A 24,262-nucleotide genomic window follows, 5' to 3' on the forward strand; every position below is an offset into this window, starting at 1 on the left:
CCGGCGCGAGGCCGAGCCCAAGCTGCTGCCCTGCCTGCACTCCTTCTGCCGCCGCTGCCTGCCCGCGCCCGAGCGCCAGCTCAGCGTGCCCCTGCCCGGCGGCGCCAACGGCGACGTGCAGCAAGGTGAGCCCGCTGGCACGGCTGCGCCCCGCGTGCAACGCGCGCGCGTGTGCCGCTGCTCCTCCCGGGCCGCCGGTGTGTGGCGGCAGAGCTGCGCCGCGGCCCCTGCGATCCTCTCTCCCTCCCTCCCTCTTCCCGGCCCCTCCCCTGCCGGTCCTCCCTGCGCTGACGCTGCCCGCGCCCCTGCCCCTGCTCCTGCCCGGGACAGCTGAGTGGCGGGGATGCAGCCTCTGGGCAGCCGGACCAGCTGTTGCTGTGGTGGCGGCAGCTGACGTGACCCCTGGGGCTCCCGGGGCACAGGGGCTTCGTGGTGCTTCGGCTGCGGGGGGCTGCCTGCCCGCACACCCCGTAGCACTGTGCTTTTTACACAGGAGCGTATGTGCGCAGCCCTGCTTGCTTGGCAGCGTGTTCAGCAGCTCCCCGTTGCTGCCCAAGCGTCCAAGGACTCGCCTTTTCTTTCCGTCCTGAGTGGCTGGCGAGAGCAGGCCTCCCATCCCCACCAGGGCAGCAGACCCATTTCCTTTCGGGGAACCCTGCGGGTTTGTGGGATTCTCCTTTGCGAAGCTGTAAAGTCCAGTCATGGTGCTGGTTAGACTGGGATTTACTAGCAGAGAGCAGCCCCTCGAGAGAACGATGCAGGTAAAGCCCTGAGACCTTGCAGCGAGGCCATGGGGAGAGGACCCAGGGCTTGGGTCATCCCACAGCCAGACTCGGGTTTGTCACGATCGTACCAAAATGGAGCGTGTTCTCAGTATACACGGGGACACTCCCGCACTGCCTGGCAGCCGCAGTGCCGTCTCAGACGGGGATGCTCGCTTGTTCCTGTGATGCCTTCGCTTAAAGAAAAAAATAGGAAATTAGTGAAATTAATAGTTGTTGTTTTTGTCTTTTTCTGAAATTTTGTCCTGCGTCCCTTGCTAGGCTGTTTATCTCAGTTTTCACTCTTTACTGCCTTAAAGTAGTGATTTTCAGCCAGGGGCCCAGGGCACCCTGGAGTGACACCAGACCCTTTGAAGGGTGCTGTGAGGTGTGAAGAGAGAAGCTAGGTACGAGGAGATAAGCATAAACTAAGTAGATAAACACAGGCTCCGGTGTGTCCCTGCCTAGATAATTCTACGCCCCCCCCCGCCCCCCGCCCCGCCCCACCCAGCCCTTCTGGAAAGAGGTGGGCATTGTAATTTATAAACTAGCTTTTGAAATTGGGTGTTGCTCAATTTGCAGATGTTGTGGAGGGGTCTCGAATCCAAAAAAGGGAAAGAGCCAACCACTGCCTCAAAGCAATGCAACATAACCAGTAATCGTTTCACAAGCTGGCTCAGGGGCAGCTGGGGAGGACAGTCAGCTTTGCCCTATTCTGGAATCGAGACGAGTGAAGACGGTTAGTCCATGTTCCCCTGGGAATGACCAGTGTGAGGGACTTCCACCCCTTTCCCAGATGTCGAAACTGTGACCCAGACTTTCTTTTTCTGCTCTACTAGCCCACCTCCTTTTCCTTCAGGCACTTTGTGCTGCTGACTGTAGTACTGTGCTGTTTAATGAATTTCACACGCTGCCTTGATGATGAATTCTTACTGAATGTTATGTTACCAAAGCAAGCACAACAATGAATGGGAAGGATGCTTTTTTTGTTAACTTAGTACAACGGTGCAATATAACAGTGAATCTGTGGAGCTTCATGTTGGGTCACAGATGAGGTCTCATCTTTGCTGTTCTTGCTGTCCAGCTACACGGTTTGCCTCAGGTGACTGATCACCTGCGCTGCTGTTTGCACCCCGCAAGTGGTCTAGTTTAAATCAGTGGTGTCAAACTCACCTTGCTTCCTGGGCTGGCTCCAGACCCTGGAGCTTCTTCCAAGCCAGATCCAGCTTGAGTCACGTAGCGGCAGGAACTCTGGTTCTGGCATGGGGGTTACAGTGGCACTGGCTCCAGCATGGCATAGCCACGGGACCAGTGTCTGAGGCGCTGGGGCTGCAGCAGCAGTGACGGGCAAAGTTAGCTGGGCTGTATCATCCCTGGCTTGCACTGCTGTGGCCAATCACCACGTACACCAGGGTCCAAGGTCCCTGGATTCTGTGGCAGGCCATGCCTCTTGCCCTACAACTTTTGGTGGCCTACCAATAGCCCAGCAGGGGCTCTGTGGAATGGATCTGGCCCACGGGCTGTGCATTTGACACCTGTGTTTTAAGTGGGGAAAAAGAAAAGGGCACGTTTTAGCTGAAAGCTCAGCATGTCAGAAAGCCAGGAATCTTCCTTCCTTCCCTGAGAGGATAGGTTGTTTTGAGGCTTTCACAGTGTTTCACTGAGGTATTTACAATCTCTCTTAAGAAGATTATCCCCGTAGGGAGAATGTACCATTCTCCCAGTCCCTTCTAAACGTCACAAAGGGGCAGGCCTTCATTAAACTCCTGAAATCCGCAACAAGCTGTGAGTGTGAGCTTTCAGAAAGTTCCAGGGAAATGTAGGGTTAAAATGTGTGTGCATATGGAGATGTTTTTCGTGAATTCTGCAATATGCAACCCGGTGAACTGTGGATGTTCTGAGTAATCTTGTGTTTATGTTGCCTCTTGTGTGCATTCAGTTTCCACCGTAATGTGGGCATTTTGCATTTAGGACAGTCAGACTATAGTTGTGGACATCTTATGAATGTGTGCAGAACTTGAATTCTTTTTTTGGTTAAAAGGGGGAAACAAAACTTTCTCGTTGATTGATTTTTATTTTACTTTTTTTATGTAGGAGATTTGGTACTCGGGCACGTCGAGTATCAAATAAGCTACACTTAGTGAGCTTATTTGTAAACAGTGTCAATCAATTAAAGGAGACTAAAGATAACAAATATATTTTTAAAAATAGGCTACTAAAACTACAGAAATGGCTATTAACTTGAGCTTGAATTCTGATCTTTCATATTTTGTGCGACTCAGAGACTGAAATGGTCTCATGTCTTTGCTCTAGCCCAAAGAGGTACGCAGTAGGTTGAAGTCTAGTGAAGGTTTATCTCTATAAATGTGTCCAGGAGGTTTTTTTTTTTTTTCTTTCCTATTTTGTATGTCTTAAATAATGGAATCTAGATTTCTGCATCTGAACTAATAGGCGCCTACTCTTTGTTACTTACTTACTTATTGTCTAGCTTCAGTGTTATAAAGATCACCTAAGATTGCTGTATGTTACAGGGTGCTATCTGCTTACTGAAGAGTGTTTCCTGAAGGCTGTCCACCCTTGCATTCATCATTCTGCAGGTGAATCTCTGCCTTTCAGGATTGCATATCATCCTGTTGGCAACTTGAGGTTTGTTTACCTGGACAGATGCAATCAGAAAGGTGCTCTGGAGCAGAACTGGGAACTTGTTTACATATGTTATATTTTGGTTGCTTTCACAGCAACAGACCCTCTTTTAGTGACATGTCAGTTTGACTATTTAATACCTGAAATTGGTGTGTCTAGCCAGATACACATGTCTGAGCCCTTACGTCGGTGAAGAAGAATGGTATTTTGTGTGTGTAATATCTACTCTCATGCGTTTTGGCTTTCTCGGCTAATATATTAAATTTGGCAAAGGCCTCATTCCTCAAAGGAATACGCTCATGCCAAGTTTCAACTTCAAAACGGAAGTTTGAGTTACTAGATTGCGTGAGTGTTTGAAAATATTTCCTGAAGTGCAGAACAGTCTTTGCATTAAAAAATGCAGACCTCTGGGATTTTTTTTTTGAGATTCTTCAAAATATACTTACCTTTGAGTTGAGGACCAGCACAAGAAACTTGCATTCCAAAAGATGCGTTTGTTTGAAGAGAGGCTTAAAATTGAAGTGCTCTTTCAAGCATGATGCTTGCTTCATGGTAAGTGGTTCACAGCATTGGTTTTGATGGATGTTTTGATATAAGTCTGTAGAAGCTTAGGGTGATGTGCTAATTCATGCCACGTCTTGTATGAATGAAGGAAGAACCAAGCCGCTATAAGGCGTATGTTGTTGGGGTTGATGTTAAATCAGTCCATTTTCAGAAATGGTCTTTACCAAAACGTATGTGGTTGTATTCGTCTCTGTTTGTACCCTGTTTTTCCTTAGTGGCACAGGAAACAAGGAAGGAGATGTTTGTTGTTTTAACTTCAGAATTGTTTGGTGTGATGGGCTAATAAAAGAGTCATGTGTAGGTGATACAGAGGAAGAAGTTTGCTTACCGTATGTAAATAAACTAAGTTTCCATGGTTCAGGGTCTGGGCTGGTTACTTCTTAGGGGAGATCTGCAAAAGCAAGCAAACAAAACCTCAGCCTGGAGTGCTGCAGCAAGTAGCTCTGGGGATGGCACAGGTAGGAGTTTTCCTTTGAGTTCGGGAAACAAGCACGCTTGTAAAGGGCGCATGTTTGGCTGAAGAATGGGGTCTTCCTGCGGATTCATAGAAGAGGGCCCTGAGCCCTTGTGATAAAGATGATGCCACTCCTTATGAAGAGTAGGAAGGGTTAGCCCTTCAACTCCCACCTAAAGTTGAACTTGGGACATAACCTTACTTGGTTCCCTTTCATTGTCAAATGGAGAAGTTCTTCTTCCCTTATGGACAAACTATCCTGTAATATTGCTAGTGTAGTGGCTGCATTTTAGTTGGCTAGTAGGTGATCAGTGAGGGTTGTATTTATACGTGTACAAGTCGCACGTATTTAAACTGTGCACATGCAGTTGTGGCTTATGCTTCAGAGGCTTGGTGAGTGTGCACTAGAAAGCAAAGGACACTGATAGCACATCAGCATGCTAGACCTGCCTTGTTCCCTGTGAGTTTGTTTGTTCACTTTAGCAGTTGTTTTGAGTACGTGCTGCAGCCGCCTTCTTGCACTTCTCCCATATCCCACAAAAATTACCTCAAGGCGTGATTTTATAGAGTGGCTGAATGACCAGAATGCAGTACTGCTGGTGTGTAATAAAACTTCTCAGACTGCACCTTTTCCTTCATCCAGATAGGACTGCTTATCTGAAAATTAAACATTTTTTTCCATCTGAGACGTTTCATTTAGTCAGAAGGTGAAGGAATAACTTCTAGTCTCTAAAATGTGGGTTTATTTAGATAGCTGAAAATGTCCTCGCTTCCCACCCTGAAGTTCTAAGTAGATAATTTGGTGTGATATATGGAGGCTTAAATCCCATCCCTTTGCCCCCCCACCCCTTTGTATATGTGTGTTGTATCTATGTATGTATATAGACAACTTGCTAAAAGCATAGTGACAGTTCTTCAGAAAGTGACATGCATCCCCTTCATCCATCCTGCAGTAGATTCTGCTTTGCATAATTTTAGCAAGCCAAAGAGAGCACTGAAATAGAATGTTTGAATCCCCACTACTCTTATTAAAGCAGCTCTGTGTTTTCACGGCCTTTGGGCACCTGTACGCATGCAAATGCTCCGGACTGGGGTTACTCTGGAGTAAACCCACCCCAGGCAGGCATCTACATGTGCAGGGAAGCGGAAGCAGATTTGCTGCTCGTGGCAGCAGTCTGCTTCTGCAGCAGCCTCCTGCAGCAGCCAGGGGAGCTCTAGGCTCCCCGTGTCCTTGCCCAGGGGCTTGGTGCTGGGAGCATGGGTCCAGGAGACAGCTGTCCCCTGCCCCCGGGAGCTGCCTGCTGCCAGGGTGAGCTCTGCCACCGCGGGGACAGTGTCCCCCTGCCCTCACTCCACAATCAAAATTGTAGAGCTGGGAGAGTCTTATCTGCCAGCTCTAGCTCCGTGGTCATGGGGCCTGGGCTTGGGAGTTCTCATCTCCCAGCCTGGGCCCTGCACCTGCGGAGTTAGGGCTGGCAGATAAGAATCTCCCAGCCCCCAGCCCCTAATCATAATGGTGAAGCGGCAGCTGGGAGCCCCCTGTTGCAGGGGCAAGGGAACATTGTCCCCTCACGGGCTCTGGTGATGGAGCCCACCCTGTCAGCAATCTACATGTGCACTACTGCGCAGGAAATAATCGTGAGTAAATTTGCTACGTGCTTCCTGCACAGTAATTTGATCTAATCTCAAGTAAAGCATCTCATGTAGACATACCCCCTTCAGTACTAAATATTTGTTAGAGATGCTCTTATTCTCTGTTTTTATTGGGGGATACGAATGGGTTTGAGAGCCTTTTTTAAGGCTAGTGAAGCTAGCTGTCCTATTTAAAAAAAAAAAAAAAAAAATTCTTATGTACTCTGCTGTGTATGGACAACTGGACTTCTGTGTAATTCACACTAATGACAGCTCCTCATTAAATGCTGGGGAAAAGCCAAAAAAGGAAATGTAATTAAAAATACATTTTGCCCTTTAGAAAATTCCATGAGAGGATCTCAGAAGTCAAGGATTTTTGTGTCTGAATGCTTATGTGAAGCAAGTAGTATTTCCATTTTACGCGCGGGGAAAGTGGACTATATAGGGTAGGTGCCTTATGTTCCAGGAAGTCTGTCGGGTGGCTGGGAATGGAACTGTTTTGTTCAATGTCTTCATCAACAACCTGAAAGATGGGATGCAGTGCACCCTCAGCAAGTCTGCAGCTGACACCAAGCAGTGCAGAGCAGTACATACACTAGAGGGTAGGGCTAGGATTCAGGGTGACCTAGACAATTGGAGGATTGGGCCAAAAGCAATCTCATGAGGTTCAACGAGACAAGTGCAAAGTCCTGCACTTAGAAGGGAACGATCCCATGTACCAGTACAGGGTGGGGACCAATGGGCTGGGCAGCAACTGTGCAGAAAAGGACCTTGGGGTGGCAGTGGGCAAGAAGCTAAACAGGAGCCAGCAGTGCGCCCTTGTTGCCAAGAAGACTACAGGCATCCTGGGCTGCGTTGGTAGGTGTGTTGCCGGTAGGTCCAGCGCAGTGATACTTTCCTCTATTCAGCACTGAGGAGGCCACATCTGGAGTCGTGGCCCCCTCCAGCCCCCATTTTCTCTGATTCTATCAGCTCAAAAGTTTTCTGGTTCTAAGTTCTGTGCCTCAACTGTAAGACTGACTTCTTGCCTAAAAGATGTGATTTAATAGAGGATGATCACTATTTTAAAGTAGCATGAAACCAGCCTTGGTATTTTGGAAAAGCTTTTTTTGTAATAAAAATTCCAGATAGAGAAAAGGATGTAAAACCCCATGTTGTATCTGATCTTAGTTCCTCTGAACACTCACCTCCCATTCCTAATTTTGCTGTGGCTTGGGATGGTCTAGATGCTCTTACCATAACTTGTTTTTCTTGTGCCATCCAGAAAGAAGCTTTTTAAATATTTTTTGTGGTTTTAACTTTGGAAGTTTTTGAAGCACGCATTGATCTTAATTTGCTTCAAGAGAACAGTATGGCAGTGCGTCTGTAATCATACAATATGTTACCTGATGAAGTGGTAGTGTGCTAGAGTTCTTCTTAATTTATATTCACAGAGGAAGCATGTGGTCAGTCCTATGTAAAAGTAGGGCAGTCTTTTAAACTTCATTGTAACTTAGATTTTTGGGGATGGAAAACATTTTTCTTCCTCTGGCTTCATGAGGGAAATATTACACCCCGTCCTAAAATGTACTTCACACTTTTACCAGAAAATTAACTTTGGTTGCATGTTAAGTTGTGATGCAAGTATTTCTTTCTTCCTATAAAATAACACTACTTTGACTGTTTTCTCATTAAGGAACTTTTTCTTTGGGAGAAGATAACTTGGTTTCTCAGGAGCTCAGATACTGAGTTATACTGATGCATCTTTGGGCTAGCAGAGTTGGGGACACAAGATGAAGTATTGTGTGTAATGTTACTTACAGTATTTGAAAGCTAAGACTGAAAATGAAATAACAGGCAAGCTGAGAAGTCAAGGGTTTTTTAAAGAGATTGTAATCCACTAAATATAATCTTGTGCTGGCTTTACTGAATATACACAGTTTTGTAGATGTAGTGCTTCAAAGAACGTCCTGATATACCTTGTCTTCATGACTTTGGTGCACACACTTTGCTTCTCGTCATCTGAAATAGTTACTTGTTTTGTGTATTTTATTCATGGGCAAGTTTTTTGCCCCATCTTTTAAAGGGCCTTTTTTTTCATAGACATTAGGGCTGGAAGGGACCTCGGGAGATCGAGTCCAGCCCCCTGCCCAAAGGGCAGGAAGTCAGCTGGGGTCATAGGATCCCAGCAAGATAAGCATCCAGTTTACTCTTGAAGGTGTTCAATGTAGGTGCTTGAACCACCTCCGCTGGCAGACTGCTCCAGACCTTGGGGGCTTGGACAGTGAAGCAATTCTTCCTTATGTCCAGCCTGAAACGGTCTCGCAGGAGTTTGTGACCGTTGGACCTCGTCATCCCTTGGGGCGCTCTGGTGAACAGACGTTCCCCCAGATCCTGGTGGTCACCCCTGATAAACTTATAGGTGGCCATCAGATCACCCCTGAGCCTGCGCTTTTCCAGGCTAAAGAGTCCCATGGCTCTCAGCCTGTCATCGTAAGATCTGTTTTCCTGACCTCTGATCATGCGCGTGGCCTTGACTTTCTACTGCTGCTATATCATGTGAACATGCACTTCAGATGGGAACCCAAGCAGTACTTGAATACTTTGCCTGAAAACCCCCCCTGCTTCCCTGTACTACTGTGGAGTTGTAGTCTCCTCCTTGAGTCTCTGGTAAAGAAACCAGAGGAAAGATACAGTGGTACCAACAGTTTCTCTGTCCCTCTCAACTATACATTTGGTTCAGTAAAAGATATCGCCCACAAACCAATGGCTACATCATCACCCATCTCTTCTAAGGCAGTTCAGTGTTCTGGATGCCCGTTGCTGCTTTGTCTTCCCATTCTTTTGCATGGTAAGAACAGGATGTAGGGTAGGGCTCTGGAACGGGATGTCAGAGAGGTTGCTGACATTTCAGGAGTGAGGCTCAATTCCCCCCTCCACACGCACGCACTTTGTCATTTGCCTTGTGACTTAGCGTACGAGAGCTGCTGTAGTAATAAGGACAGGTTTTTGCTGTGATGTTTCACTTTGTCACAAGGCTCGTGCACCACTTAACATGCTTTAGCTATAGCTGGTCGGTGAAACTGCTTTGCTTTGCATATCTAGAGCATTGGTTTATTACAGCATCTCTCCTGGAATTATCACTTGTTTGTCCATAGCTAACTGAGCTTGTGCTTTCATTTGTCAGGACAATCCCAAAGATCTCTTTGCTTGGGAGACTCCCTGACATAAATGAGCAAGCACTTCTTGTTCACTTGGGCACTGAAATTGTTGATCATTTCTGGAGATAATCACTGTTCCAACATCATTATCCTGAGCATGTGTTGACACTGCAAGGATCTTACTTCCTTCCTCCGTTACCCTGGAGTAAGGGCAGCTGCTTCTGTTTCAAGTATTCTGGGAAGGCTGTTATTAATTCTGAAGCTTGTCTATGGGGCACATTTTTAAAACGGAGTAGTTTAACCTTTCTGAGGATCTTCATGTAGACAAGAGCGTAGCCTTATTAGAAAGCTCCTCCCTTCAAAAGGGATTTCCTTGCCAATTTTAAGATTGGATGACATAGGTTTTAACGTGGTATGTAAACGTCTTGTCAGTGATTCCTAGTGGGGGTTTTTTCCAATTTCCAACACACGCGTATCATAACTCTCTTAAGTATGGTTGATATTGTCTGTACCCGGTTCATTTCTTTGCAGGTTACCTTTACAGCTCATTCAGAATTTAGCCATAATTCAGTAAACCCCAGCGGCACTGAGCCATATTTTGGAAGAATTGATGACTAGAGCATAAGCCGGTATTTTCTAATTATAGAATTGTGTAGTTCTTTGAGGTTGTACCCATGTTCCAAATATTCTCTGCAAGAGGGGATGGATGTGCAGCTGATAATTAGTGACTTTAGACCTGCATGTTTGTTGTAGTCTTATCCTTCCTTCCAAACCATCCTCTTTGAGCATGCTTCAAAACTCTGAGCATTTCACTACAGTTATACCCCTTATTCAACCACCTTTCTATGGAGTACTTCATGGTAGTTAGCCTCCAGGTTTTTAAAGGCAGGGAACGTTATCATGCCTTAGCAAGGTGTATGGAAACAAACTGAGTAGTGTGACACCAGTTTCTTTGAGGTACATGACCCATTAGTTTAAATGTAATATCTTCCAAAAACTTTTCCTTCCATGGTTTGAGCTCTTGATGAGTTTCACAGAGGCAGTTACTTAACTGATCTCCATTGAAAAGTCAAGGTAATCTTTTCCTGTAGGCTAGTTCTGCTCATCTTCAGGATGCCTAACAGAGCAGACTTAAAAGTCAGAAAGTCATTTGAAAGTCCTTCCATCTGTCAGCTTACCTTGAGTTTTTTCCCCTTCTCTGGTGCATTTGGTACCATTCATACTTCTTCACAGACAGTATGGCAAGACTACTTCACTGATAATGCAGATTGATTTCATGTGAAGTCTTTCACCGACTTCTGAATAACATGTTGCACTCCAGTTCATAAAACTTGGGATTTGTCCACTGGAGGGGGAAGGCCTCTTTATCAGTTTGCCCCTTTCCAAAAGCTTTGGCTGAAATCCTGTCGTGCCTGGACCTGTGCAGGTTTGTAAGGATGATGCTGTTAATCTTAGTTTGGTTTTCAACTACCTGATCAAATTAATCAGCTTGAAGATGGTTTTATAAATGTATTCTGATTATTGTATTTTCCTCTTAGCCTTTATGATTCTGGCATATTGATTTTCATCACATCCACCCTCCCCCAAAAAAAAAAACCCCCTAAAGATAGGTGCAATTTTTTGTGTTGCAGTTGGCGTGATCAGGTGTCCAATATGCCGCCAAGAATGCAGACAAATCGACCTTGTGGACAACTACTTTGTGAAGGACACATCAGAAGCACCGAGTAGCTCTGATGAAAAGTCAGAACAGGTGAGGTTTTTCTCCATTTCTTGCTGAAATTCATGTACTTCTTGGTGCATGTGTTTTGTATGTCGTGGCATCTAAAGAAATAATGCTCTTTTACTGCTTTTTATTTAGATTCAGTGAAGACCTTATGGGGGTAGGGTATCTCTACCTGACTTTTGTTTCTGCTTTTAGGTGTGTACCAGTTGTGAAGATAATTCTAGTGCTGTTGGTTTCTGTGTGGAGTGTGGGGAATGGCTGTGCAAGACATGCATAGAAGCTCATCAGCGAGTAAAATTTACAAAAGATCATATGATCAGAAAGAAAGAGGATGTCTCTTCAGGTAAGCTTGCTGATGTCTCACTTAGCCACCTGTAGCCTAGGAATAAAAACAATAGTCAATTCTTTTGTGTACGTACGTCATGGGAAGGGTGAGCTGAATGTGCTGATCGGGAGCGTAAGCTTCCCAGAAGGATAGGGACAGATCCAGATCAGTGTAACTGGCGCTGCTTGAAAAGTGGAGGATGTTTGCAGATGTGAAACGAGCTTAAAATGGCTTGCTCTGATAATGCTTCGTTAAGTAAAAGGCTTCATGCTGGGAATGTGTAAATACAGAAAATGAAACAGGGCGGGACTGTCACCTTTTAGAGTTTGGTCAAGAGAACATGAGGGGCACCCCTTTAACAAAGGAGTTGATTTGCCTATGCAGTCTGTATCATGCCGGATTTCTGCCATGACAAAGCTTTTAGTGCTGTGGAGTCTGTCCAGCTGGGGTAGAGTGAATAGCCTTCTGATCTGGCCAATGCGTCAGTACAGTTATTAATGAAGTCTCTGTTTTGGTGCTTTTCTGGTTCTCTTTGCCAGTAGGAGCCAAGTAGACATAGAGCCAAGGGCACTTTCTTTAAGAATGGGTGAGGTCAAACACCAATGTTATTGCATGTGCTGATATACATGTTTAGTTTATAGCCTGTGAGCCAGAACCACAGAGTTAAAGGTTCTTCTCTACAACCCTTTATATGCTGGGGGTTACCTACCAGAGACCTTTATGAAGACTGAAGGTAGCCTGTGGCCCTGGTACAGTAAACTAAAGGATGTCACTGTGGCATCAGTACCATTAAACAGAGGTAGAATTTGTGGTACACTTCTAAGACCATCGCAGTTTGTTCTTTACTACCTGCACTTTCAGTTAGTACAGTTGTGCTAAATTACATGCATGAACGATATAAAATTGCATATTTAAATTGGAAGTGTCAGTCTCTTAAATTATCGTTCTGCTTCAGAGTGCACAACTTACTGGAATAAAATAGGGACAATCCCACTCTTCTTAGTGCTGTCCCCAGGGTGCGCCTCACAGCTCTGCGTTTCATTCGTTCGTTTCCTTGCAAACGAGGGCAAAGAGCTGTCACTTAACAAGTGTTGAGCCTACAGAACAGGGATGTATTGTTGGGTGGTAATTAGGGCAGGACAGACAGATCTAGATATTGTGCTCGGAACACAGTGAGGACGTGTAACTGAACTGCGTGGTTGCCATTTTGACCGTGCTGCAGGAACCTCATGGCTGTGCCAACATTATTAGTGATGACCTACAGCATCTGCTAATGCTGAAACTTGTACCTTTGCAAAGACAATTCATTTTTCAGGGAATTTTCATTTCTGCTTCAGATATTACATGAACTGCTAATTTATAAAACCTTTACGTGGGTTTGTGTCCAAAATGCTGCATCCTATTGGAAGTAGCCGAACCTGGTAAAGTCGCAGGCTACCAAAATAGAAAAGATGCAGTTCTTGATGGAACGTGGTATGAAAGTTATGACTGTCAGGATAAGAGAACCATTTCTTCTTTGGTACTTTTGGCAAGAGGTTTCAGGAAAACACCACTTCATATTTAGGACTGGTCTAATATGGTAATCTTTCCTTTAAAAAAGAAAAATGAGGTTGGCATTTATGACATGCAGAGAGCCTAGACCCAGAATTTGCATTCCCTGTAGTATAAATGACATGCAGTTATACTTAGTGATATCTTCAGGTATAGTGAATGATTTGTACTCTTTTACATGCTCAGAGGAAACAATCTGTTGTTTCTCTGGTATTCTGGCCATGTGAAGTAATGTTGTGAAGTCTGTCAAATTCCTTTTAATAGTCTTAATTTGGGTTTCATGAACTGTCTTTCATTGGAGTAACTTGTCTGATATAACAATAACAAGCTTCAAAAAGTACTTGACAATGCAGGAAAATGTTCAATCATTTTTTCCCCCTCTTTAATCTGTATCTGCTTGATCTTCTAAAGACTGCTTCCTTACCTCCAACCCCCTCCATAAGCTTCTTCAAAAGAGATTTGGATAGTATAGAAACCCAAGGAAATATTTTCCCTTATCCTTCATCTGGTTGGGCGTAAAATTACTGTTAACCAGCCCATGTGGAGTGCAGATGCCTAGACAGTTACTAATACCAAATTCCTTAGTATACACAGTATATACACTGACATGAAATGTATCAGTCGATTGCGACTTAGTGCTATTTGTCAGGGTTTTGAAGAGGTCACTTAGAAGACCCCAGGGTGCTTGACAGCATAAAAGTTTGAGGCACACGTGAACCACCCGCGAGTCTTTAGAACAGAGCAAAGCCGGGTGGCCGTATTGCAGGATCACAGAGGCTTTGGTCAAACATATCTAAGAGAATCCAAAAGGACTGACTTGTGGGTCTTTTGGAAGGGGGGGGGGGGGAACCCTCTTTTTCTTAAACTATAACAAACCTGGAAATTCTTCATAACCACTGTAAATATTTTAATGAGTGCATATTTACAGTAACTTACACAGCCGAGGCTGAGAATAGGTTTGTAATTGGCTTTGGCAGAGCTCTCAAATCGTACTCATAATGGCAGTTACCAACTTTGCTCTTCAAACTGTCTTAAACTATATTTTAAAATGCGAAAATGGTTTGTTTTTAAAAACAGAGGCCGTGGGAGCATCCGGTCAGCGTCCTGTTTTCTGTCCTGTCCACAAACAAGAACAGTTAAAACTTTTCTGTGAAACATGTGACAGACTGACATGCAGAGACTGTCAGTTATTGGAACACAAAGAACACAGGTACAAATATTAACATGTCTTAACTCCTGTGGTGCCTTTTCTTAGAAAAAGAAGTGAAGTTAATCTCAAGCATTTGTGCCTTGAAAAACCGCTGCATTTATTCTTCATGGGACTGCAGTGCTTGCTTGGACAGGGAAACCCTGCTAGGGGTACTGAAAGTCGTAAGGGTAGCGCACTAGCAGAGCTACGCTGGGCCTCCAGGGATGGATGCAGAGCTGCTAGTCAGGCGTGCTATGAACGGACAGTGGCGGTTACAGTGTTAACCTGCCTGGCATCTGCTAGTGTGGCAACTTTAATCGGGTCACAAATTAAATATTCATAAAATATAATTTGGCACAAGCCTGTATCTTTTAAAGTCAATGTTATTTAAAAAAAAAAAAAAGCGGAGTTTATAGTAATGAATCACGGGAGAGGTTGCAATTTTGGTAAAGGCATATTTTAACGTGTATACTGTAACAGTTTTTCAATTTAGGATTAAATTGTGTCAAGGTTTGTGTCATAGATAAATGTATTTTCCCAACACAAAGGGCTAAAGCCCTCTACCTGGTCTTGGTCTACTGCTTTTTCTAAAACTGGCCTTATTCCCTGTCAAAATGGTAACTGAGAATTCGTTTTCCCCTCTTTGTGTCTGCTGAAGAGCAGGAGAGACTAGCGAGGGTTGTGCAGTGGTACGATAAAGATGTTAATGTGCATACTTGTACGTTTCAAATAATTAGCTATAAAAATAAACTCTGTCGTTGGCGTTAGCCAGCCCTTGCCGAACTGCCTGCAGCAGTCAAACTCCAGACAGCACGTATACCCCTGGAAAGCTGCTCTTCAAGTTTTATTTGGAAAGTGCTTTGAAATGGCTAATTTTGGCGGCTTTTCTCATCTGCCCAGTATATTCAGTAACCTTATAGAATAGTACGGCAGTTAAACGCTCTTCACTTCAAATTCTAAATTACTGAGAGTTTGATAACTTAAGCCACTGAGAGATCTCTGGCCCAGTTTTTTTTTTTCATGTTGTTGATTGTAAACATCCTCAAAATGCAGTTGTCCAAAATTTTTGCTCTCCGGGATTTGCTGACTAGTGCTTGCTGGGTAGCCTGTCTCGCATCTGCCTGTTGTGCACTTGACACTAACTGATTAAAAATCCATAAATAGATGCATCTGGTTCTACAGCATACTCGTCCATAAGACTTCGGATAACTTTCTTTCAGTTACCACTAAATAGAAATTGTCTGTAAAATGTTTCTTCTGTGTGCAGCTGTAAATTGCAGCTGGGTAAGATGGCTGCCTCTTTTATCATTAAGTGATAAAAGTGAAATTAAGGACTTTTAGAGAGGGCAGTAAAAGGTTGAAGCAAAATCATAGCAGGTGAACACAAGAACTAATTTTAATCTTCTACTTATTCCTCACCTGAAAACCTAATCCTCTGTAACGAAGCAGGCCATTGAAATCAACGTCTGAGTAGCCGTTCTATTTCTAGAGATCTTTAAGGGTGGGAACCAGTGGGCAACCCATTGTCCTGTAGCAATAGACACACATTGAGTTTGCTGGTTTTTAAGTCCTTTGCAGCTGAAATGCTTTGGAAACCCCAGGAAGACTCTCCTTATTCCCGTAACTTTTATTACATGAGTTGGGCCAAAAGTTTCACAATTAGTGACATTTAGCTGGGTCTTTTGTTGTGGCATCTTTGGTATAAATAGACAAAGAACATGTGTGTTTCTGGTTGCTCAAACAGGTCTTTGAGAGCTGTTGCATATTTGTGGGCCATGAATCCAATTAGTTTGTAATAGTTTAGCAGCTGCAAGCTGCTCTCCTGGACCAGGACACTAGGTTCTTGTAACAGTTCTTGAAATACCCATAGGTAGGGATGATGGTGCTGGTTTTGAGATGCGATACTCTTGTAGCTCAAACCTGTTGCTGGTTTCAAGTGGATAGCAGTTTGCAAAAAAACAAAAGCGACATCTGTCTGGTATAAGTAGCAGTCCCTTGCCAAACTGTTATTGCACAAGCATGATGCAGTTGAAGCAAGATGTTTGCATTACCTTAATTATGGATCCAGGTGTTTCCCAGGATTAATTAGCCAGGTCCTAATTGTTCTTTTAGTTTCCTTATGAAACTTACTCCTTTGTTCAGTGATAACTTTTGAGCAGAACATTAATGCTTCTGATCCGTCTCAAAACTATTTTTCTCCCATTTGCTAAAACTGCCTGACCTGAATAGTGCTGGAACTTTCTGTAGTGAGGGTGGTGAAAAGCATGTTCTGGGGCTCGTGGGTAGGATTCCTTATGCCATTGCTAAGTTACACTTGAGAAGTTTTGAAGTTTACATACAGCAAAGAGAATGATAACCAAGTCATTCCCTTTGTAAGTCTGCAAGCAGAGTTTTGGGTGACATGCTGGAAGGCACGTGACAAAAAAAACAAATCGCAGCTCTTCAGAGTTTTTTAAATCTTCTTTTCTATCCTTAAGTTACTTGTTCTGCTTCTCTTCTGTCCCATCTTGCAGTGCCCTGAATGAATTAGGAAAACATCCCTCATTTAGGGTAAATGTAGCCAAGGGTGTAGTTTTTATCCCCCCCCCCCCCCAAGATAATACTGTGGGGAAGCTATTGTAGACGCAGTCTTTTCTGTTGGATTTTTAGCATGTGGGAAATTATGGAGCAAAAGTCTTTCACTTGGGGGAAAAACTGCAGACTTAGGCTGCCTTGGTCAAATATGAATAGCAGTCTGAGAAGTGAAATTAATTTTCTTTGTCCTGGGGTGGAATGTCTTCCTTGCATTCAGTATACTTTTGTGTTTTGTGCGTGCAATGCATTTTGTCTGTGTCTGTCTTTTAACGACCAGAAGGTAGCCTAATGCATTTTTTTCTTTTTGGATTCTTCAAGGGGTTTTCTTTCTTCAACACTGATGAAAGATAAAATTTTCACTCGCGTTAATTCTGGACTTGTTCTCTTTACCTGCTATCCAATAAGCTGCTATGCTGTGAGCTGTAATAGTTTGTCCTTTCTCCCTGTTCCTACATGATAAACCAAGTTATTTGAACATGTTCACACACATTGATACATGTGGAAGTTTGAATGTTCTTTTTTCAGGAGCGTTACGTAGGCCTTTATCGCACCATTCAGAAGTATTGCAAACTGAACATTTAATAACCTCTTTGCAAAATGTCACTCACAAATTGAAAAGTGTTAATTCAATGCACTGTTCCGTAATAAATGGTGTCCTCTCTTATGGCTTTGAAAGGTATCAGTTTTTGGAAGAAGCATTTCAGAATCAGAAAGGTGCAATTGAGAATCTGCTAGCCAAACTTCTTGAAAAGAAGAATTATGTTAATTTTGCAGCTACTCAAGTCCAGAATAGGTAAGTACGGGCAACAGTTCAGAAGTTAATAAGACGTGTTAATGCAAGTGAACAGGGACCTAGAAAAGTGCTTCAGTTCTACTTTGTGCTCATGTCAGTCGCACTGGGCTTGCATTTGAAATGCTTTACATTCTGCTGCGAGTGGGCCACAGGGCAGTGGGAGACCAGTGGTTCAGAGATGCTGCACCAGTACAATTGGAGTTGTGGCATGATTTCACTGCAGAGTAAAATAACCTCCACTGTTGTAGTCTCTGCCAAGTACCAGCCATAGGGTTCAACGCGTCCACTTTTCAGACATCTTTTAGGGCAAAAACGGACTCTTTTGTCCCGGCACAGCTGGTCCAGCTGATCAGCAGAAACAGATGTTGCCTGGGCCATATGCACCCCAACCCATGAAACTTGAGCCTTGGAAAACCCCTGCAAGGGGGTTCCTAGGGTTCTTGTTTGCAAGCGGGGGAACCCCCAGGATGTCTGGGTTTGGCCACACCAGAGTGAAAGACAGGCCCTGGGAATCCCCTGTGGGGAAATTCCTGGAGTGCACAGTAAGCAAACAGACACCCGGTGTCATAAACTGTGACTGCCTTTGGTCAGGCACATTTTGGGGCACTCGGACCATGACAAGGGAGGTCTGGTTGCTCACAGCTTCTGCTGCCATAAAGATGTTTATGGCAGCATGAGGATGATGTCTGTTTGCACCTGTTGCGCATGCACAGGGAAAGGAGGATGTTCCTAGAAAACTTTCTGTCATTCCGTCACAAGTTCTGCCTCCCAACTCCAACTTCTTTCAAATGGTGAATAGGAAATTTGACTTTCTTTGAGTAAACAATATAATGGGCAGGATTTGAAGATTTAAGCCATTTGAAGTCAATTTCTCACAGTAGAACACATGAAGTAGAGATCAAATAAGAAATTGGAAGCAAAGACACTACTTCACACTAGTTCAAGTGGGGAAAAATTTTAAAAGAAAGCAATTAATGTCCAAAGATGAAAAGAAAACTCCAAACTGTTAGGATCTGAAATCGGTCTATGTAAGCTTTTTCTCTTTGAGAATTGAATTCCAGATGACTTCCCCTAATAAGCTTGTTACCTTCTAGGTTGGGGGGCTCAAACCACAGGCCAGATCCAGCCTGCAGAGCTGTATCATCTGTCCCACTGGCCTTCCCCGGGGTCTGGCAGTTTTGCAGAGAGGGAGCAGTGACAGTGTAAATTGCTGCTTCCTTGCAGCAGGACTTCCAGATCTGCGGGGAGCTCCATGGCCCTGATAACATGGGCCTGCACTCTAGATCGTGTTGGCCTGCTGCCAGATATGGCAGGCAGGTGGCATGCAACCCATAGACTGACTCCACATTACTCCTCTGGCCCGAGGAGCCAAAAGGTTGGGAGTCTGCTTTGGATAGAAAATAAACAAGCTGCTATTCTGCATTCATCAATTAATTTAATACAGAAATTGCCTCTTTGCTATCCAGGGGTACAATTATGGTATGTAGTATTGGAGGCATGGTGTAATGAGATTGCTTGACAACATGTTTCTCCCTTTTTAGGATAAAAGAAGTAAATGAAACTAATAAACGAGTAGAACAAGAAATCAAAGTGGCCATTTTCACCCTCATCAATGAGATCAATAAAAAGGGAAAATCTCTCTTACAGCAGCTTGAGGTACTGTTAAAAGGAAAAAAAAGACTAGTTTTGTTCACCGCTTGAGTGAGCAGCCTTGTTCTGTATAACGACTTCAGTACCAGAATTACCCCTGAGCTGTATGTTCTGGGAGTTGAATTTCAGCTCGGTGAAATGGAAAGCTTCCGAACTTGCGCCTCTGTGTCATGTTCTTGCTTTTGAATTTGCTCCTTTTTCATAAGTCTGAAGCACCACCTCCCCCCCCACCTCTCATGTACCCCTAGTGTCTAGAATATACCTTGGTTAGGTCTGCAAAATCTACTTCTCTTAAATGGTAAATTCACACAAATGTGATGTTACTGTGACTCCTCAGTTGCTTGCTTTTGTTGCTTACCTTTCTGAGGCCTCATCCAAAACTTCCAAAAGGGTCTGCACCTCCATTCAAAACCTTTTCTCATTTGCGGACCCCTAAAAAATTTTGAATGGAGGTGCAGACCCTTTTGGAAATTCAGATTTTGATGGATCATAGTCATCTTTCATGGACCCCTTAGACATGGACTGCAGACCCTCAGACTTTCCTGCTCCCCCCCCCCCCCTCCAAATCACTGGTTCCTGGCTGCATTGGTGCACCATGGTCCTGACTTCAGGGTGAAATGTTGATGTCCGGCAGTTGCATTGGCATGCTCCTGACAGCACCAGTGAGAAAGGAAGCAGCAGCATTGAACAACTCATAACTGCTAAATGTGAAGGAAACTTCCTGTCCCCCTGGATCTCTGAATTTTGAAGTGTTCTGAAAAAAACTGGATTTGTTAGAACTTCATGCCAGTCTTTTATAAGAGAAAGCATTAGGAAGCTGAAATGCAAGTATTGGACCAGCTCGCTGTGCAACCTATGCTTTCTTAATCTTTTGTATAAGAATTGTGATCCAGGCGTAGAAGACTTTTAAATATAAACACCTAATATGATTTTTCTATTTCTTTGTAGAATGTGACAAAAGAGAGACAGATGAAGTTAATGCAACAGCAGAATGACATAACTGGTCTTTCACGGCAGGTGAAGCATGTGATGAACTTTACTAATTGGGCCATTGCAAGTGGCAGTAGCACTGCACTACTCTACAGCAAGCGACTGGTAAGGAAATGTCCCTGTTGCAATTTGGTTACTCACGGGTATAACAAAAGAGAACTTTACTATCAAAGACATTGTGGAGACATAGTTGTGTTTCACCAGCTTACTTCCAGCAAATGGAGAACTAGTTCTTCACATGCCATAGAAGAAACCATATAACCTTTGTGATTTCAGTAGTAATGAAAGCAAGTTTGTCCAACTCCCTGCTAGAGTTAACTTACATTTAGATGTGTAACTTGCATTATAATGAAAAGAGTAAAAAGCCCAGGTCCGCGAAGTTACTGGGGAGTTTGCAGAAGTACACTTCTACTTAGTCATCCATGTAGAAGGTGGTAAGACTTCCTCATGTGAACAGTGATGATGGAAGTCAGCTGTGTGGAGGATACTGAAACTATTGATGAGCTGAACTCTTATTGGATGATTGGTGGATAACTGCCCTCTCTCACCACTGTAATTCTACAATGAGTTAATTGGCTATTAAAAGTTATTATTGGATATCTGGCAATGCTGTATTCACTGAACAAATTCTTCTCTTAGTGTAGATGCGTGCAGTTACCACAAGTTTTGTTTTTGCTTCCCATCAGATTACATTCCAGCTGCGCCATATTTTAAAGGCACGTTGCGATCCTGTCCCGGCTGCCAACGGAGCAATACGCTTCCATTGTGACCCCACGTTCTGGGCAAAGAACGTTGTCAATTTAGGTGAGAGAATAACTTTTACTGGTGGCACCTGGAAAACTGGGAGGAGGGGGTTTTTCAACACAATCTAAAGTAATATGAAATAGGAGGGAATGCCTTTCTGTAACTCTCTCTGAAGTAGAGTCCTAATGGAAACGGTTCTGGTAACTGCACATTCCATTTCCAGTGTGTGGTCACCACAAACTCTTCGACATTGATGCATGATGTCTCCTCACACTGACCTTGCTAACCTGTGTAACTGTCCCAAGTGCAGCCCGGCACTACTCCCGGCCCTCGCACGTAGCAGGAGCCCTTCCTTGCCCCGCACATGCACGCAGCACTTATTGTCGACATTCCCAGCCAGATCAGCAAAAAGAAGCCAATTGCCGATAATGTCAGTTTTCCTTATATAGGTGCTGACACGATACAGGACCGATGTATCAGTGCACCTATACTTACAGGCCATGATTCTTTGTAGACTTGCTTTACAAGCCTTTTCTTTTGGCAAGGTTTTCTAGCTCTAGATTAGAGCAATCTTGGTTGAAATACTGAAGTGTTAACACATTTCTGCTAACTAGAAATGTTACCACACTTAGAGTTTTCCATCAGTTTCTAAAGCTTATTTCTGGCAAGTAGCCTTTTTGTTGAGGAACCACTTTAATTTTTCAGTCATGTATGTTGGAAGTAATGCTAGATTTGGTTTATCAGATGACTAGATGTCTTAATGTTTTTAAAATGACATAAGCTAACAAAGGTCTGACGAGGACTGGATGCCTTGGAAAATCCAGCTGACTAGTTTCAAGAGGCCTCTGTACTGTTCTCTAACTCATGTCAAATGAGTTGATTTTCATACAGTTCTTGCTGCCATTTGAAAACCACTCTAATATTTGTTGCCTCTTGGTAGGAGTCCAGGATTTGAATGGATGTGGAAAAATCCACCCGTTTGTAGCAGTGATCTCTCCAAAAGGCTAGGGCCCTACTTGCACTTAACCTGTAGCGGTATTACTGCTGGAGCATCAATTGTTTTTTTTGTTTTTAAGGCAGTAGTTGTAGAAGCCTCAGCATACGTGTATGGCACGCTATTGTGATTGCAACATATCTTTCTCGTGCTGAAAAGGCCTACATCAAAGCACGCTAAGCGCGGGAAGTTTTGTTCTGACCAAAATATATCTTTTCCTAGACAGATGTTAAGACCTTGGTCTGATCATCTTGCACCAAGCCCATCTCTGTTACAGAAAATACCATTTATACCATTATTTCTTTTTTTTTGTTTTTTTAAATAAGTAACTTCATGAGCTGAAGTTTTTGTGCAAAGATGCTGACTTAAACAGTGCCTTAGTTTAGACAATAGAAAACCTTGCCAAAAGAAAAGGCTTATAAAACGAGTCAATAGAGTTGGCATCTGAGTTGTCAATCCTGGTTGTAAGTACTTAATTCTGACTAGATCAGAGAGGGTTACGATATGGCTGTGGCAGTTTTCTGTTTTACTTCAGGTTTAGATTGCTTTGTTATTGCACGTTAAAGTAGTGAAGAAGTTGAAGGTTGAGATGCTTGTTCGAATCTCGTATTGATCTTGGAGACGGTGGAGATCTTGTATTGTAACAGTTTACCTTTGTTTTCTTTATATTTTAGGGAATCTTGTTATTGAAAATAAACCATCTCCTGGTTACACTCCAAATGTGGTCGTTGGACAGGCTCCTCCAGGGACAAATCACATCAACAAAGCCCCAGGACAAATTAATCTAGCACAGCTTCGGCTTCAGCATATGCAGCAGCAGGTGTATGCACAAAAACATCAGCAGTTGCAACAAATGAGAATGGGACAACCAGCTGGCCCAGTCCCTAGGCAGACAGGCCCTCAAATGTTACAGCAACAGGCAAGTTTCCCAAGCATTGTTGCCTTGCACTGCATAATGTTAAGACTCAAACCTGTGCTGCTTCAATATGAAGTTACCCAGTTCTATCATGCAATATTCATTTATAATGCTTGTCTTATGAAAGTTGACATGCTTGAAAAGAGGGCAGCTCTTGGCTTGCCTTGGTACTGTGCATTTTGTCAGTATTCCCAGCTATCTCTTTGGAGGAAGACTTGCTTCTTGTGTCCTTGTTCAAAGCAAGAATTTAAGACCCCCAAACTCTTGCAGCCTCCCAGGTTGATCAGCATGCAGACCATGCAGAGGGGGAACATGAACTGCGGGGCTTTCCAAGCGCACCAGATGAGAATGGCTCAGAACGCTGCACGCATACCGGGAATACCGCGCCACAATGGACCGCAGTACTCCATGATGCAGCCTCATCTTCAAAGACAAGTATATCCTGTGTACACACTTTGCTTGCCCCCTTTATACCAAGCTTTCATTTAAAAGTTGGAAGTCTCTGATAACGGTATAGTTTTATGTAGATACGCTTTTGTATTTTAGCAGTGCACAAGTTATGCATGCATTTTGACTTTTAATAGTATATTGCACCAGGACATTTTATTGAAGGAGTATTAGGGGGGGAAAAAAACCCAAGTTTAACATTTTAAATTACTGTTCGCTGTACTTGAATCTTGGTCTGGTAAGAAGCTGGAAAAAAATAGTTGTTTTCACTCTGGTGGTTGTGCAGCTGTTGAGCTTGTAACATCATTATGGTATCGATAGAAATTTTACTTTATTTGGGGTTAAGAATACTTGGTCCTAAATTATTTTAAATATGTGACCCTTTAAATGGGGTTCAAAGCTTTGCTTACTATTCAAAAAAAAATCCTCAAAATAATGGAAAATAACCAAAAGACAAGAATGCTTTTAAAAAAAGAAGAAAAACCAAGTCTTTATTAATGCTTTCAGAAGCACAGTTGTGAATCTAATATGGAAATATAAGCTCTGCTAAAGTCATCTACGTTAAACCGCTACTTTCCTAAGAAAATGAAAATGCACAGGAAAATAATTAAAACTCATAGGAGATATGGGAATTCCGTGCTGTATCCCAGGATCTCTAGCGATCCACAGTCTGTAGATTTTTTGCCATTCCAGATTAGACATGACGTGCTGGCTGTTTACTTAGCGTATTACATTATGATTTCAGTCTTCTATTCGTATTGTATCTTCAGCAAAAATTACTAAACTAGATTGGGAATAATATCAGGACCCTGCACGTAGTGTAAAGTCCAACAATTTTATATGCAAATAAATAGGGGTGCACTGATAAAGATTTGCTTGGCCAATACCAATAGTTGACTACTAACCAGCCATATTGGCTGATACCAATCCAATAGTGGATTTTACAGGAATGCAGCCTGGCAGCAGCCTCGTGCTACTACATCTGTTGGGGGGCAGATCAAGGGCCCCACAGTGAGGGAGAGAGTGGGACAGAGGCCAGGGGCTGCCCAGCCAGGCTGGTGTATAGGACCCCGGGGCCTGGAGTGGGACGGAAGCAGGGAGAGCTCATCTGGGCAGTGGCAGGGAGGGGTGGTGGCTCGCCACCACTGTATTCAGCCCCAGAGGAGACGTGG

General features: G+C 43.6%; 1 protein-coding gene across 1 annotated transcript in view; it reads left to right on the forward strand.

Annotated features, from left to right (window-relative positions):
• Position 1: 1 nt before the first annotated feature.
• The window catches only part of TRIM33 (tripartite motif containing 33), a gene marked incomplete at its 5' end in the record, with an annotated part of 38,475 nt that continues 14,214 nt past the window's right edge, over positions 2-24,262 (forward strand). The window contains 10 exons of the mRNA XM_019546499.1: positions 2-125; positions 10,826-10,944; positions 11,113-11,260; positions 13,871-14,003; positions 17,233-17,349; positions 18,891-19,005; positions 19,948-20,094; positions 20,676-20,793; positions 22,402-22,646; positions 22,914-23,078. Of these exons, the coding sequence (XP_019402044.1) occupies positions 2-125; positions 10,826-10,944; positions 11,113-11,260; positions 13,871-14,003; positions 17,233-17,349; positions 18,891-19,005; positions 19,948-20,094; positions 20,676-20,793; positions 22,402-22,646; positions 22,914-23,078 (1,431 nt within the window). The remainder of the gene's footprint in view (positions 126-10,825; positions 10,945-11,112; positions 11,261-13,870; positions 14,004-17,232; positions 17,350-18,890; positions 19,006-19,947; positions 20,095-20,675; positions 20,794-22,401; positions 22,647-22,913; positions 23,079-24,262) is intronic.

Source organism: Crocodylus porosus, unplaced genomic scaffold (assembly GCF_001723895.1).
Source record: "Crocodylus porosus isolate Cpor-Errol unplaced genomic scaffold, CroPor_comp1, whole genome shotgun sequence".
Lineage (NCBI taxonomy): Eukaryota > Metazoa > Chordata > Crocodylia > Crocodylidae > Crocodylus > Crocodylus porosus.